Source organism: Penicillium cinerascens (assembly GCF_028974065.1).
Source record: "Penicillium cinerascens strain IBT 15544 chromosome Unknown scaffold_4_segment0_segment0, whole genome shotgun sequence".
Classification (NCBI taxonomy): domain Eukaryota; kingdom Fungi; phylum Ascomycota; class Eurotiomycetes; order Eurotiales; family Aspergillaceae; genus Penicillium; species Penicillium cinerascens.
Window position 1 is genome coordinate 2757657 of NW_026695297.1, and position 14473 is coordinate 2772129.

Consider the following 14473-nt stretch of genomic DNA (forward strand, 5'->3'; position numbering starts at 1 on the left):
TTTCGCTAAGCAGGTTCAATTTCTAGCAACGCGCGATGCTATCGAGGTTGATATGTCTTATAAGCGGGTGAAAGGAGATATTAACGAGGTAATATTCGCTACAATGCTCACAGACCATGGTAAAAGTAAGTAAAGACGCTATTAACTACTTAAGAACTAATAACTTACTAGTTCCGGGTTAGTCATAACGCTCTGTCGTGTCTTCACTGACCAAGAGAACTCCGCGGGATATAAATTTATCTTCCGGATGGTTTTCGAACTTATGTCAAGGTCAATAGGGAGACCTATTAGGTTTCACTACCTTCATGGGGAAGGTATCAAGGCAATTGTTGGTGATATGTGCCCAAAGCAGATCTTTGGTAAGTGAACTAATTGGAAACTAGTTACTAATTAGTTACTAATTAGTATAAAGGCTTAGGTGCATTCCTTCAGGACCAAGATACCGAGAACAATCAACGTTCTCCAACCTGGCACCTTGTACGGATTATGATCTTTTGTGCTATCCATTTTATGCGAACAGTATCAAAGATCTACCCAAATCGACCAGATAACTCCCACATAGAGCGTCGCGAGCGTCTAAATGGGCTACTTTTATGTCAAACCGAAGATGATTATTATAGGCTACTAGACCTTATTGAAGGTAAATAACTAGTTCTAATCTAGTTAATAATTAAATGCTAACTAGTTTTAGAGCAAGATCCAGACCTTAAATACTGGGTTCGACATAAGAGACACCCAGTAATTGCAGCAGGGCTTTGTAAAGCATGCTCAGGTGTTCGCCCTGAATTCTTCTCAAGATTCCGGCCTCATACGAATGCAGTTGAGCAAAGTCATAATAAGTCCTATACACTAGGAACTTATGATTCATTGTTAGGTGCTGTGACAAAGTAAGAATCAAGTACGAACTAATTTATAACTAGTTACTAACTAGTTGTAGGTCGTTATACCTCGATCAACAGGATCTTGATCAATTAGAGAATCGAGATACTTTCGGTATTCATCACCGCTATCAAGCTGATGATATTGAGGCTCGCTTTGGAAGGAATCTCCAGCGCGAAGCTAGAAAAAGAGAGAAAGCAGAACAGAAAGCCGCTCATTATAGAGACGAACGAATTCAGTTTGATATTGACGATCAAATCCTCCTTGAAGCCTCATCTTCTGGCTTCGTATTTGATATTGAACGTCGGTCAAGGTCAGCTACACCACAGTCAAGATCGAGATCAGCCACACCACAGCGATTAAGCTCTAGAGGGGTTACACGTAGCCAGTCTCGGTATGTATTTAACTAGTTTCAAACTAGTTAAGAATCAATTACTAACTACTTCTATAGTGCATCCATAAGTTCTAGTCTTCGTCGTACAGCAGCGATTAACTCGCAAAATCGTGATCATTTAAGCGACCTTCGAGAGCTCGAAATTCAGCAAAAACGCCAGGGGATAGAGGATGCTCGAGAAGAAAGACAAATAAAGCGCCAGCAGTTAGAGCTTGAGACTAAAGAACAAGAACTAAGGGTTGCGAAGATGGAACTAGAAAGGCAGCTTGTTGCGGCGCAACTAGAGCAGATAAAGAGAGGGAACTAGTTAAAACCTAGGTAAAACTAGTTCTTAAAGCAAAAATGCAAAATACAAAACACGCAAAACACCATAAAGAACTAGTTAAAACTAGTTTTTTTTTAGTTCTCAAAGCAAAAAGCAAAACTCCAAAACTCCATAAAGAACTAGGTAAAACTAGTTCTCAAAATAAAAATGCAAATTGAAAACCATAGAAAACACCATAAAGAACTAGTTAAAACTAGTTCTTGAAGCTTGATAGCAAAAAAGCAAAACCCACGAAGAAAACTAGTTTCAAACTAGTCCCTACGCCTCATCCTCTGATGGGACGTACTCCTGACCCTGCTGATTGCGAGGGTCAGTGAAAAGACCAAAATGCTCACAAGTGCCCTTGACTTCGTCATGGCAGCAGACTAAACTAGTTAGTAACTGGTTTAAACCTTGTATTTCTGGAGTACTCACGCTTAGGTTGATCAGTGTCTTTGCAAACCTCACAAGGCATAGGAAGCTTCATCGATCGAACGGCTTGACGCATTTTGGTAATATGCACCTAAGAATATTAGTAGAAGAACTAGTTAGCAACTAATATATCGCGATACTTACCGATCGATCATTCTTGAGAGGAAGCTTAGGCAAAATCTCTTCCTTTGCCGCCTCGCGCTCATCGTAGGCCTCCATGATCTCATTGAAAAACTCTGTAAACTAGTTAGTAATTTATTCAGAAATCCAAATTAACTAGTTCTTAATTAGTTGTAGCACTTTCTGATAGCACGGAATTCATCAGCTTGGCAAGGGCGACCACCAAATTCCTCGCCAGTCAGAGACACTTCAGGATGCTGCTTCTGAACGTGCTTGCGGAGGTTGTTGGTGGAGGTAAAGAGAGTCTATAAAGTAGTTAGCAACTAGTTTAGAAAGGAGCAAAGTGAGGAGTAAAGTGAAGTAAAAGTAAAAGACTTACAGCATTTCCACAATCTTCAACTCGACAGTATCTCTCGCCAACCTCGATGGTGCAATAGCCTTTGTTCTGTAATATCAATTAGCTTTGCAGCCCAAAACCAGTTCGGAACTAGTAAACTGACGTCTTCAGTGAGAGAAGGGAGCTTCAGATCTGCCTTCGACAGGTCAAGGTAACGTTGGAAGTTTGGCTGTAAATCTGTCAGTTTGAATGCCCCAAAACCACTTCAGAACTAGTAAACTCACATTTTTCTTGACTTGGGCCATGATGATGATGATGATGATGGAGATAATAGAGATAATGGAGATGATGGAGATGATGAGAACCAGCTGTTTACTAGTTTAGAGGATGGTTTTGGAGATGGTGGAGATGGTAGAGAGGATGGTGAAGAAGAGAAGGATAGTGAAGAAGAGAACTAGATGTTGTCTAGTTTTATAGAAGGATTATAGAAGGAAGATTCCGGATGGGTAATTCCGTAAGGGTAATTCCAAAATTACGAAGGATTTACGTTCTTCCAGAAAAGTGGGGCAAAATAAAAATAAAATCACGTGATGTGTGCGATGACCTTACACCATGTGTGCGATGACCTATATGCACACCAAATACCTAGATATAACGTGTCGGAGCACGTAATATAAGGGCCAATCAGCGGTGAAAAGAACTCTGTATTGCTATACCCCTGAATCTGGCAATTTAACTATGGGGGTTTCTGATTACATAAGAAATAATTACTTCGGATCATCCAATAATCCGGTCCCCATAGGCTGTTCGTTCCGACATGCATTCTGGCTGGTCGACCCGGTATGACTAAGCAGAATTTGAAAGGAAAATGTGTGCCGAGCAAGTGTGTCGTCGTGTCGATTTTCCTCATATAGAGAAAAGTCGGTCTAACCCGCAAGAAATGGTGCCCAATCTAAACATGCGAACCCAATAAGGTTGAGGCCCGAAACGGGGAATGACGGTTCCCGACACCTGCAGGTTTCCACTTCCCAGCTACATTGTACTGCTTCTCTATCGACATACCTGACGTAGCGTCACCCCTCCGTCATAGCGTCTCTTTTTTTTCCAAGGTTGGCTTCGTGTCCTCTCCTTTACTTCCTCCTCGTAATATCTCCTCATAATCTTTATACTCATTTGAACTGCCACTAGGTAGGAGAAGAATAGGGTTGAGTTTCTGTCAAGATTCTGCAGAAGATATCCAGACGCCTCCCTAGAAGAGCGCCCCGTCACATTTTTCAAATTATCCTTCGATCAGCCCGCCCGGGTAAATTTTCGCTTCCCTGGTCTCCTTCCTGGGCTTTGTTTTCTTGCCGCAGTCAGGGGAACTGGTCAGGTGAATCTAGCGTTACTGATTTGAATATAGAGCGATGTTAACAGGTTATCTCAGCGCTATACATACGTGTCATCTCCAGGATGAAGATACTCATGATTCATGGTACGCTCCTTCATTCAAAATATCTAGAATGTGCTCACTCCTACAGGGGCCTGGCAATCAGGTGAGCTCTTTCGAGCCAAAGCCAGTGCGCTTGAAAAGCTCATCCAACGGGTTTTCGGGCCTAATGGGGTAGAATTCGTCTATCCAACGGGTCGCTTTGAGTTCGCCTCCACTGATGATTCCTCTGAATTACGTGACCAGCGTGGAACTTATTGCTGGTGGCAAGCTGACAATGTCGATGGTCTGTATCCCGGATTAATGACAGGCTTAGAGTCCACAGTCTCCGTTCTGAAGGATTGTGAGCCCTTCGATGGCATCATAGGTTTTAGCCAGGGTGGCGCAATGGCTGGGATGATCGCATCACTACTTGAAGGGAACAGGAAAGTCTCATTTGCGCGCTTTCAATCGCATGGCGGGATGAGGTATCCCGATGCGTTTACCTCACTCAATCATCCTCCGTTTAAGTTCGTGGTTAGCATTTCTGGTTATCCCAGCTCCTATCCTGCCTATCGCGCTTTTTATGAGCCGTATATTGGGACACCATCGCTACGTCTCCTGGGGAGTTCGGATAAGGTGGTGGGTAAGGACGCGCCAATGAGGTTGGTTGAGAGTTTTCAGCCTCCGAATATGGAAACGAGGCCCGTGGTTATCTGGCATCCTGGAGGTCATTCTATCCCAAGTCGGGAGCGAGACCTTGATCTTGTTGTTGAATTTATTAGATCCAAAGCTTGCTAGTCTGGCTCTACTCTTCTCGACCAGTAGGGAGTGATTAGAATAATCGCAATTGATGTTGTCTATCCTTAACTCTATTTAATCCCGATCTAAGCCGCTTCTTATCTCGAGTCAACCGGGAAGAATACGTTGTCCAATTTCATGATTAATATGCTTCTGCGACCCCTCTTCTATTTGAGTATTAATTCCGCGTTCTCTGTTAACTTTGATGTTGCATTGTTTTTGTCCCGTTTAAATGAAGTGTGAGTAAAAAGCAAGTAGCTACCATGATTATAATATCAATTATCTCGTAATAGTCTATTGTATATCATCTGCGGTATATTATGAAACAGAATAGGCTGAGGGGAAAGCCCCGGGGACATCTATGTACACGCCATGCTTATCGGTTTCCGTGCCCCCAGTTGTATTGTTCCATTCCTGTTTCTAAGTGTTGGTATCACTAGCTAGGTACCGTGTACACAGTTAAGTGAACAGTTTATGCTCCTAAGCAAAAGTTGGTTGATTCATGTAGATAGATGTGTGTATCCGGTCAGGTTCCAAGATACCAATCTTGGCGGTCACAACACACCGGAGCCGCAGCTCCGCGCAGGAATGCGTACACCACGCAAGGGATATTATCCCGACACTTAGTGAAATTGCGATCTACCCTACCTTGCCTTGGTCTGTTTTTCTTATCCAATGCCATGGTCACCACGCGAGCAGCAGGAGGATGGCCCGCAACAGCAGGGCCATCCACAGCAGCAGCACCATCCACAGCAGCAGCACCACCCCCCAGCAGCAGCATCATAGGCACAGCACTCTTCGGGACTGTCTTTTTCTGTGGACTGCTACGCTACTCTAGTCTCTAGCGGACATGGTCCCATGCCAAATTCTCTCCAGTTGAGACCTGACTACCCATTCCAACAAACCTTTACAAACGAGATTTGCCTTGTAACATCAACTGTCGCGACAAGCGTCATTGCTGGAGTATTCGCTATAGCCGGCCTTGCCCTAGCTTGTATCGCTGCGACTGGAGGATTGTCTACCTTCGGTTGTGTTTCAGCAGAGACGTTTCCAGACCGTAGCCCTCTTTAGTTCCCAACAACGTTTGATTTCATTGAAAGCTAGTGGTTTAGATAACTAACGATGATACTACAATGCTACAATGTCATGACAAATGTCACTCCCCAATGAATGAAAGCAAATCATGGGCAACTATCACTAAACAGTCTCCTGGCGCCATTCTTGGTAGAGCGTCAGGTGCCGTGGTAAATGCTTTTTGTATCAAGGAGTTCAGGCTTCCATGCTACCACCGGACTGCTCAATCCAGAGAACAACGCCGTACTATCAGAAGAGGACAGAGGGTAAACCAAGGACACAATTATATTCTAAACAATTTGGTGATTTCAAAGATCCTTGCTGTTTTGCAGACTCCCGAAAGACAATTCCCGTCAATAATTTGTAGCTTGCCTATCGTACTTAGCAACGCTTTTGTTCGCCCCCATCACACGCGAAGAAGTTTGCCTAGCGTGGTGACGATGGCTAAGTCGAACCTCTTCCGGCACACGCTAGCATTGGCAGAATGTAGGCTACGGTCGCATCGATAGAGAAGCGATGGCCCACAATGCTCGTCCTTGGAGCAGTAGCAATCCATCGCGACGGCACATCCGGGATACATGCTGTGATGTCCGCGGTCCTTGATCTGACTGAACAATGCAGGCTCAAAGATGCCCCGTGGATCCGCAGATCGGGCCATCTGGATATGCCTGTCGAACTCCGGATATTTATTTCGGACGGGATAGTCCTGGCTTAGGAAGGCCCGTTCAGGATTCTTCCCCCAATGTGGCCGTGCGTCGTATTTACCGAAGGTGATCTGTTCGATTTCATCGAGGACATCCTGGTGGTTGGCCGGCAGGCCGGGAATACCCTTGGCGACAAGCATGTCAATGTAGACCGTATCTCGACCGTAGGCCATATCTAGGGGGGCGCTGGAAGCCTTGCCGAATCGCATGGCGAACCCCAGTAATGACGGCAGGCACCCGTGGTAGCGGATGGAATCTGTGATAGATCGCACCTCGCGGATCCATTGCCCTAGCAAGCGCACATCCATGTCGAACTCGATGAGGATCTGCACCTGGTTCTGCCAGTAACAGCCAACCTGACTTCCTTCGCAGCTGGAACCTCCCAGCTTATGTGGCCAGCCGATCACACTTTCGTTAAAGCCTAGCCAAAGATTCGTGGAGCCCTCCTTGTACCAAAATGGAGGTAAGTGCTTTTCGAAGTAGCAGATTGTCCAGTCCGTGGGTATCGGGGTAAAGTTCACTTGATCAAGCATTAGGCCCATCTTGCCCCCGACGGCTGCCTAGGGCCGGTGTTCGAAGAAGCTATAGTATGCATCCCCCGGCGTGTTAGGGGTTGTCGCCGAATGCCATCGGATAATCGTTGTGTGTGCGTTGGGATACCATAAGACCCGGGAGAACGCCGGTTCGCGCACTAGCGTGGCAATCCGTTCGGGGAGGTTAGAGTCGTCTTCTTTAACCACCTAGAATCTAAGATAAGCCATCGCCCCGACAGGGTTCTAAGTTCGTCTCACCGTAGTATTGAGCTTGTAGGGTGCTGTCGCGCGGAGGGTCACCTGTGTGATAATTCCGTACATCCCTAAAGAACCGATCCACCGGGTAGGGTTCTCCTCCCGTCTGACCTCGCCGTGACTGTCCACGTACTCCAGCTCCGAGACTAGATGCCCGAAGGCGGACGGTCGCTCGACCGAGCTGCTATGTGCACCCGTTAGAAGCATACCCCCGATGGTCAATGCGGTATATATCGGAATGTAGTGAAATGGCATACTCATGCCTAGCTCATGCATAGTATCCATAAGATGATTCATCTGGATAGAAGGTTCTACCGTAATAGACATGTCTTCAGCATCCCATGAGATGACTCGGTGCATACGTGCCATGTCTAGCTGGATCGTATATTTCCCCGCATTAACGTTGATGCAGGGAAATTTTACACTGCTGTGGTAGAGCTGCCTCGACGCACGCACGTTTAGCTGTTCGCTCCCCACGCTCTCTCCTAACGCCATGGGACAACTATTCAAAGCGTCCTTGATGATTGTCTCGACTTCTTTGGTCGAATTAGGTAGGTGGACCGGCCCAGTATGACTTGGACACTGCCGAGGATACCAAGCGCTTTCCAAGGAAGTTGGCGGTCCCGACTCTGGGCCGGGCACCCAAGGGGTCACTGCTCTGTCATAGGTATATAGGCAGATAAAGCTCGAGAGAAAAGTGACGATTAGGAGCTTGGCCAGTCGACGAAAGATCCTGAATATCCACATTAGCTTGAGCGGCATTTTTCGCTTCCTTGAACCCCAGAACCCATCGCCACCGAGACCGAACCCCTGGTTCTAGCCGACCCCTTTTGTTCGCTCCGTTTCGATTCGCCAGAAGATGGAACCCTAAAGGAAGTACTTATTAGGCCTTAGAAATACGAGCGAAATATAGTACCTTTGGAGTGATCTCGGTGTTGTGCTGTGCCGTAACTGCTCTCGCCTGAAGACCTACATCATATAGACGTCGCACATCTTCTTTGTGGACATTCCCATCTTTTTGTAGTAATAACCAAGTGGTGCCCCATTCAAAAAAAGCAGCGAATGACTTTGCATGTCAGCGTACGACTTTCTTGTCCAAGTTACCTCTAGGTACAAGCAACATACACCGAAGGGATCCGCCGCACAACGATTTCCATGCATCAAATTGCGAAGCTGATAGAACGATAAAGTCCCTTCATCTGGGTTCCCGAATTTGGAAAATAAGTTTTCGAAGTTCTGAGGAACGAATCGGCCTTCGTGGTCGTACACAGAAGAGTCAGATGCGTGCTATATGTCGTAAGTCAGAGGCTCGTAATATTCGCTGCATGGACTGTAACTTTCCCACCTTTGCTTTATGAATACTACCCAAAAATACCCTGAAGAACGGATCAGGGGCCTATGTATACTCTAGCCGGGTAGGGTATGAGAATCCTCCGTGAATCACCATTACAGCAAAAATGCAGAAGAGAATGTTGAACCCGAGACGGCGAAACCCACGATAGGTATTGTAAGGCCAGATAACCCCATCCCCATCCCGGTCCCAAAACAGGATGTGTTGCTGGAGAACACTCTAGAAATACAATTAGAGATGTTAACTGATTGTCTTCCTAGTCCAGAGGTTAAGCAGCTGCTCTGGTCTCTTGGAGAGGGATATAAGTCCGGAGTCCTTAAACGAAAACATACATAGTCCTTGAACTTCTCTGCATGATCCGGTGTGCCATTTGGACGGGCCTTTGACACTGCTATGTTTGCTCGTGCAACACCTGGCTGGTAGATCCCTGCCATCCCGTTGAGACTGATAATTTGCAAAGAAGGGCAGTGCAGTAGCAGACTCTAGGCCATTCCACCAGCCAGACGAAGAGCAGACTAATCAAAGACTACTACTTCAGCTGGAGCCCGTGATGACCTGTTGCTGACGTTAGGAAACAACAATCCAACTTCTCGTCGACAAATCCAGAATGTAACATTGGTGGCCGGAATAGACGGTGGGGCGGGGCGCTGTGGGTCAAGCAACAGCGGACCATTGCCACCAATGTGGTACTAGCTTTCGGTATTCAGCACTAGTGAACCAGAGATGAGAATTTTTGGAGAAGCCCAAAGCCTCGGCAAAATACCCCCCGTAAGCACATTGGCCAACGAGACGGACAGACGCTACGCTCATCGATGCTCAACCATACAATGAGCGAAAGTCAAGTTGACTCGTGAAAACAGGGAGGCGGATCCGGATGCTCCCGAGAGATCCTGTGACGCCATACTGAATCAGCGGCTTAACCAATCGCGCTTGCTCCACCTAGATATGAGTACTGAAATTACCATGCTGATGACATCATGAATAGGCTTTCCGGACGGAATTAAGGAGACTGCAAATCGGGCACAATAGAAATTGCGCACTTCAAGACGCAGCCATTAGTTCTAGTGAGCTTAAAAGCTGACCCTTAATTCCCGGCCAACCGGTCTCAGTGTGCTCTTTTATAGACCTTACTGAGTATATTGTGCTCTTTACCATATCTCACTCAAGTATACGTTTCCTATCTTCTGTGCATACCTACATCGAGTCCACTACAATGGCATCTCCAATTATCACATCGAATTCCGACTTGGGCTTCTCAACTGAGGCCAGCAAAGCAGTTGTTACTCAAACCCGGCCCTTGGCGACAAACCTTGGAGACAGCATTTCCAAACCAGCCATTGCCCGAGCCAACGCAGCCGTATCCAGGGAAAATCCTAATGGGACGTTTCCTGCCCGATTTCAGGAATATGTGAGTGGGCAATGTCACTCCGTGCGCACTACCGATGTCCTACTGTATTAGCCAGAACTGAGGCTAATCTTTAATATTACCACGTTCCCCACCTAGACCCCGCTACAACAGCATATTCTGTTTTGGGATCGAGACGCAGATGGCAAGATTTCCCCGTACGATACCTATATTGGTTTCCGGGAATTGGGGTTTAACATCCTCTTTTCCATCATTGCACTTCTGATCATTAATGTCAACTTCTCCTACCCGACCCGGTTGGCGTATTCGTGGTTCCCGGATCCGTTCTTCAGAGTCTACGTTAGTAGCGTACACAAGGCAAAAGTAGGCACATGGTCTTCACTCACAACACTTCATGTCTGTGTTCTAAAGATAACGGCTATTACTGACATCGAACGCAGCATGGTTCTGATAGCGGCACATACGACAACGAAGGCCGATTTGTCCCCCAAGCCTTCGAAAACCTTTTCGCCAAGTACGATAAAAAATGCGACGGTACCCTCACACTTACCGAGATCTTCAACTTAATGAAAGGTCAACGAGTCGCAGCAGATCCTTTTGGAGTGAGTGCGAGTAAACATAGGGCTGGGGCCTAACTGACGCATTTCTAGTGGGGCGCAGCATTTTTCGAATGGGGAACGACCTGGTTACTACTGCAAAGAAGCGGAAAGGTCTATCGAGAAGACCTTAGGCAGTTATTTGACGTAAGCATGTTTGAAAATTCCCTTTGGTTCAGCGCAATACTCAAACTAGAGGATTGCATAGGGCTCCCTGTTCTGGAGGATCCGAGAGACACGTATAAAGACGGGCCATTGGCAGCAAGGTTTCGGCATTGGTGGAGATGGATACTTGGGATCGGTTCATGTCTCTTGAGTCTGGAGTCAGGTCGGGCTTTTAGAACCCAAGCCCAGCCACCTAGTTTCCCCGGTGATGATGACTTGTTTTGCCAGTCCAGTGGGTTATTTGATACCGAGGATGGACGAAGAATTGGCGGCAGTAAAGAGGCAGCCGCCGATACTAGAGTGACAGTAAGCGGAATAAAATCGTTAGGCAAGACTGTCCGTCCACCCTTTGGGGGCCTGGACGCCCATTAAATCGACCTTGAACGCTCTTAAGATTAGAATTCATTGCTTAGAGCAACAGTGCAAAGCTGCCATCCTCAGGCAACAAGTTATAAGCACTTAAGATAATTTCCTTAAATAGGAGTATTAGTCTGGCGCCTCTTTGTCTATTGTTCGTAGGCTGGCTGTGAATAGGATAAAAAGCCTCACTGCTATTGCCCCCACTCCTGCCAAGAAGGGTGGAGAGTCAGTAAGCTACGGCCACCTGAGATGAACAAAACATATTAAACGAGAATGCCGGAAAAGTGCATCACAGGCTAGAGAGTCTGCTTCAAGGCTAGGGCCGTCTAACTATATACATTACACTGACAATGTCTAGCATGCGCGACATGAAGATACCAAGCGGTGAACCAGGAAATCAATAATTCGATTAAAGCGAAATAGGAAAAGTATATCCCCACCTCCCGGATGAGATAGGTAGCACTAGTGGGTCACCGGTAGAGCACTAGATATACCACCCGGCTTCTGTTGGAAATTGGAGCCCTCATCCTAAGACGCCAACATCGGTCGGCATCTCTCTGCCCCGATGGCTGCTGATTGGTCAGCCAGACCCATGAGGCTATTGAATTGGGCGCCCGTATATGCAGGATTCTCATCTATATCACCTTCTTTGCTTGTTCCAGAGGATGTTCTTTCATGGACCACCGAGCAGCGGTGTAGGAGAACATGTTTGTATGCATTTTCCTTAGAAAACAGTTCTCAGGAAAAGGATATAAATATCCCCCTGAGAATGAGCAGAAAATATTATCAGAATTTACCATCAATTACCGGTCCATCTTCTTTTCGTCTGATCATCTACCCCTTTCTTTCTCAACAGAGAATACAAATGCATTATTTATAAGCGTATTAATGTACACTAATACCTAGAATTTATGCAATAATGGGCCTAAATGGGCCTAAATGGGCCGAAGGTTTCGGCCCATCGTGGGCCGTGGGTTGGGTTGGGCTTTCAGTTTAGGGCCCATGTATGGGCTTTGGCGCAGTCTAGTTTGACTTACCTGCGAGCCCTGCCAAGGGCTTCAGGTACGAGAAACCCAAGAAAACAGAGGTATGTGGGGGGATACCTGGTTGTCGGGAGGATGTATCTGCGTCATCCGGATCGAATCAGGCGAAAGCTTTGTGGGGGAAGCTCTGAGCTTCCATCGGTTGGAGTGAGTGATCACCCAATAGCATGCTGTATATGACTTACGTGGGACTCATACTATACATAGTTGAGAGGTAATACATGTTTAATGGTAATGAATCCCGAGATCTCCTATATTCGTAGACGATTAGGGTGTTGATAACTATGGCTAGGCCCCAATGACTCATCGTGCGGAGGGCAAAATATTGGTGTTGTTAGCACCTAGGTAGGAGCTACAGAAAAATGTCTCATAATTACCCTACTATGCTTGTCCAATTCTTCGCAACCACTTGCCTAGGGGTGAGAAGCTAAGAGCTACGCCGATAACGGTGTTAAGGGGAGAATTACGACTGCCAAGTTGCTGGTTGCGTGTGTACTACCCTTTACGAGGGTTTGCATAGAGTCCTAGCTAAATCAGTGATGAAAGGCACACTGTTGCATATAGCGCAAAAGGCTATTATAGTCCCTTACTTGAGTGGTCAGTGTCATAGCACTGAGGCATGTGATGTCATTTTATTCTCCTGTATCCCTGTCCGGCATTTCTCAGCAAATATACACACAACAGCCTAGTGTAATGTGAACGCCTCGGTATAAGAACAGGATGAGGTACCTAGTATAACCCCTTATGATGTTCTTTAAGTGGAAAGTTCACTCTTCTTATCTTCCGAATGTCCAACCAAAAAGCAGGAGCTACCCATTGGAGGCTCCGAAGTCACCAGAATTATCCTCGATGTGTAATTATTGGTGTTCTACACAGCGACCGGGGATAAAGCTAACGAATGAAACAAGGACCACCCGTCACCCCTACCAGAACCGTCAACGCCTCCCCAGACCCAAGCCAGCGCGGTCGTAAATAAGAGATGTTCTGGCGCAACCGATGAGTCGAGCCTCTGGCTTTCACCTACGAACGAACCCAACTGCAGCAAGCGATCTTATAGGGATGATATTTCGCCATGCGAACGTGCAAATCGCAAAGAGCGACAAACCTCAACTACCTCTCTAGTATCAAAGATTCGTAAGAAGCTCTGTTTTACTACGCGCCTTGGGTATGCCAAAGAGAAATCTCTGATACCGAAGGAGAAACGCCTGGTGATGGAAGACTCTCGGTGGGAGACATTGTTTAGCAAAACCCGCAGTGATTATGCTAAGAATTCCTCGCACTCCCTATGAAATAGGAATGTGTATGTTGAGAATCAGATTGAACTAGCCGTCTGGAGCGTCAATGTCGTATATGCTAAATATCCATCTGATCCGGAGAGGAATACACTGAAGTATCTTAATAATAGCACCTCGCTGCAAGCATCCCTCGTGACGGTGACCTAGTAGTATCTAAAACATAATACTCGCCCGCAGAATCTGGGCCTGAGCCTGGAAGACTTGGCAAGTTCGACCCCTGAAAGGCGGAAAACGCCTAGAGGGTTGTGAATGAATGGCTATGCATATCCTGGATACCTTTAGGGATTTGGTGCTAGTATCAAACTCCTACCTTGCTCTACTTTGTTGCTCTTTCCTACCGCAAACCGTAGCTTTTGGCGAAGGTTGGCAACGAATGAACATTGAGATAGAGGCTGGAAGCGAATCGGGGAACGGTCCTTTGAGACCTTTCTGCCACAACAACCACGCACGACCCGGTCCCGATTCTATATATTAACGTTCGCTTGCGTACTCCACATTCAGGGAGTTAGGTGTAGTTTATTTCTCGTTGGAAAGCCGAAGGCCCCAATATTCCTGCATTGGCCAGGTAGCCATGGGACGGAGACCACCAATATATAGCGGCACATATTCTATTACTGTTCGATACTGTCCAAAGAAAGCTTTATCTGAAAACTATCAATCATATAAATCTCCGCCCCAAGAGGTCAAACAAAAGACCGCGTTTCAAATGCCCCGACCTCCAGCCACTTCCACAGACAGAGCTTTCGAATACTACTAATGATTGTCCCCTTTTTCTGTCTATCAGAAAACCTCTAATTTGGATCCAGTCGCACCTAATACTGGCCCTATAGGTAAGGGTCAAGTCCGTAAATACTTCAGTCAATCACGTGTCGCTTATGAGTAAGACTTGCCACTTTCATTTCCTTATAACTGAACGATAATACGGTCCTACCCCCACTCACACTTAACTTGTATTTGTCATTGCAGTACGAAGTTAGTTAAGCAACATAGTCCACAAGCAAGTGCGTCAGCCCAAAACAACTCCAAAACGTCCCCAAAACACCCCCGTAGCAAAAA

The 14473-nt window shown here is 46.4% G+C and overlaps 4 protein-coding genes across 4 annotated transcripts; 1 reads left to right on the plus strand and 3 right to left on the minus strand.

The window, feature by feature from the left end:
- Positions 1 to 1856: 1856 nt before the first annotated feature.
- On the minus strand, positions 1857 to 2771 carry N7498_008988 (uncharacterized protein; the record flags this gene model as incomplete). The annotated part of the gene is made up of 7 exons (XM_058456050.1): positions 1857 to 1963; positions 2013 to 2100; positions 2154 to 2245; positions 2323 to 2434; positions 2509 to 2574; positions 2630 to 2695; positions 2751 to 2771. The coding sequence occupies 7 exons, from the start codon at positions 2769 to 2771 to the stop codon at positions 1857 to 1859; spliced, it is 552 nt and encodes a 183-aa protein (XP_058306038.1).
- Positions 2772 to 6155: 3384 nt separating this feature from the next.
- Positions 6156 to 7610, minus strand: N7498_008989 (uncharacterized protein; the record flags this gene model as incomplete). Its single annotated transcript, XM_058456051.1, has 2 exons — positions 6156 to 7013; positions 7245 to 7610. 2 exons carry the CDS (start codon positions 7608 to 7610, stop codon positions 6156 to 6158), a joined length of 1224 nt encoding a protein of 407 aa, XP_058306039.1.
- A 292-nt stretch (positions 7611 to 7902) lies between these two features.
- N7498_008990 (caleosin family protein) lies at positions 7903 to 9026 on the minus strand (the record flags this gene model as incomplete). The annotated part of the gene is made up of 6 exons (XM_058456052.1): positions 7903 to 8108; positions 8226 to 8307; positions 8367 to 8528; positions 8587 to 8617; positions 8648 to 8811; positions 8925 to 9026. 6 exons carry the CDS (start codon positions 9024 to 9026, stop codon positions 7903 to 7905), a joined length of 747 nt encoding a protein of 248 aa, XP_058306040.1.
- Positions 9027 to 9805: 779 nt separating this feature from the next.
- Positions 9806 to 10870, plus strand: N7498_008991 (caleosin family protein; the record flags this gene model as incomplete). The annotated part of the gene is made up of 5 exons (XM_058456053.1): positions 9806 to 10000; positions 10097 to 10321; positions 10399 to 10560; positions 10609 to 10701; positions 10763 to 10870. 5 exons carry the CDS (start codon positions 9806 to 9808, stop codon positions 10868 to 10870), a joined length of 783 nt encoding a protein of 260 aa, XP_058306041.1.
- Between the last annotated feature and the right edge of the window lie 3603 nt (positions 10871 to 14473).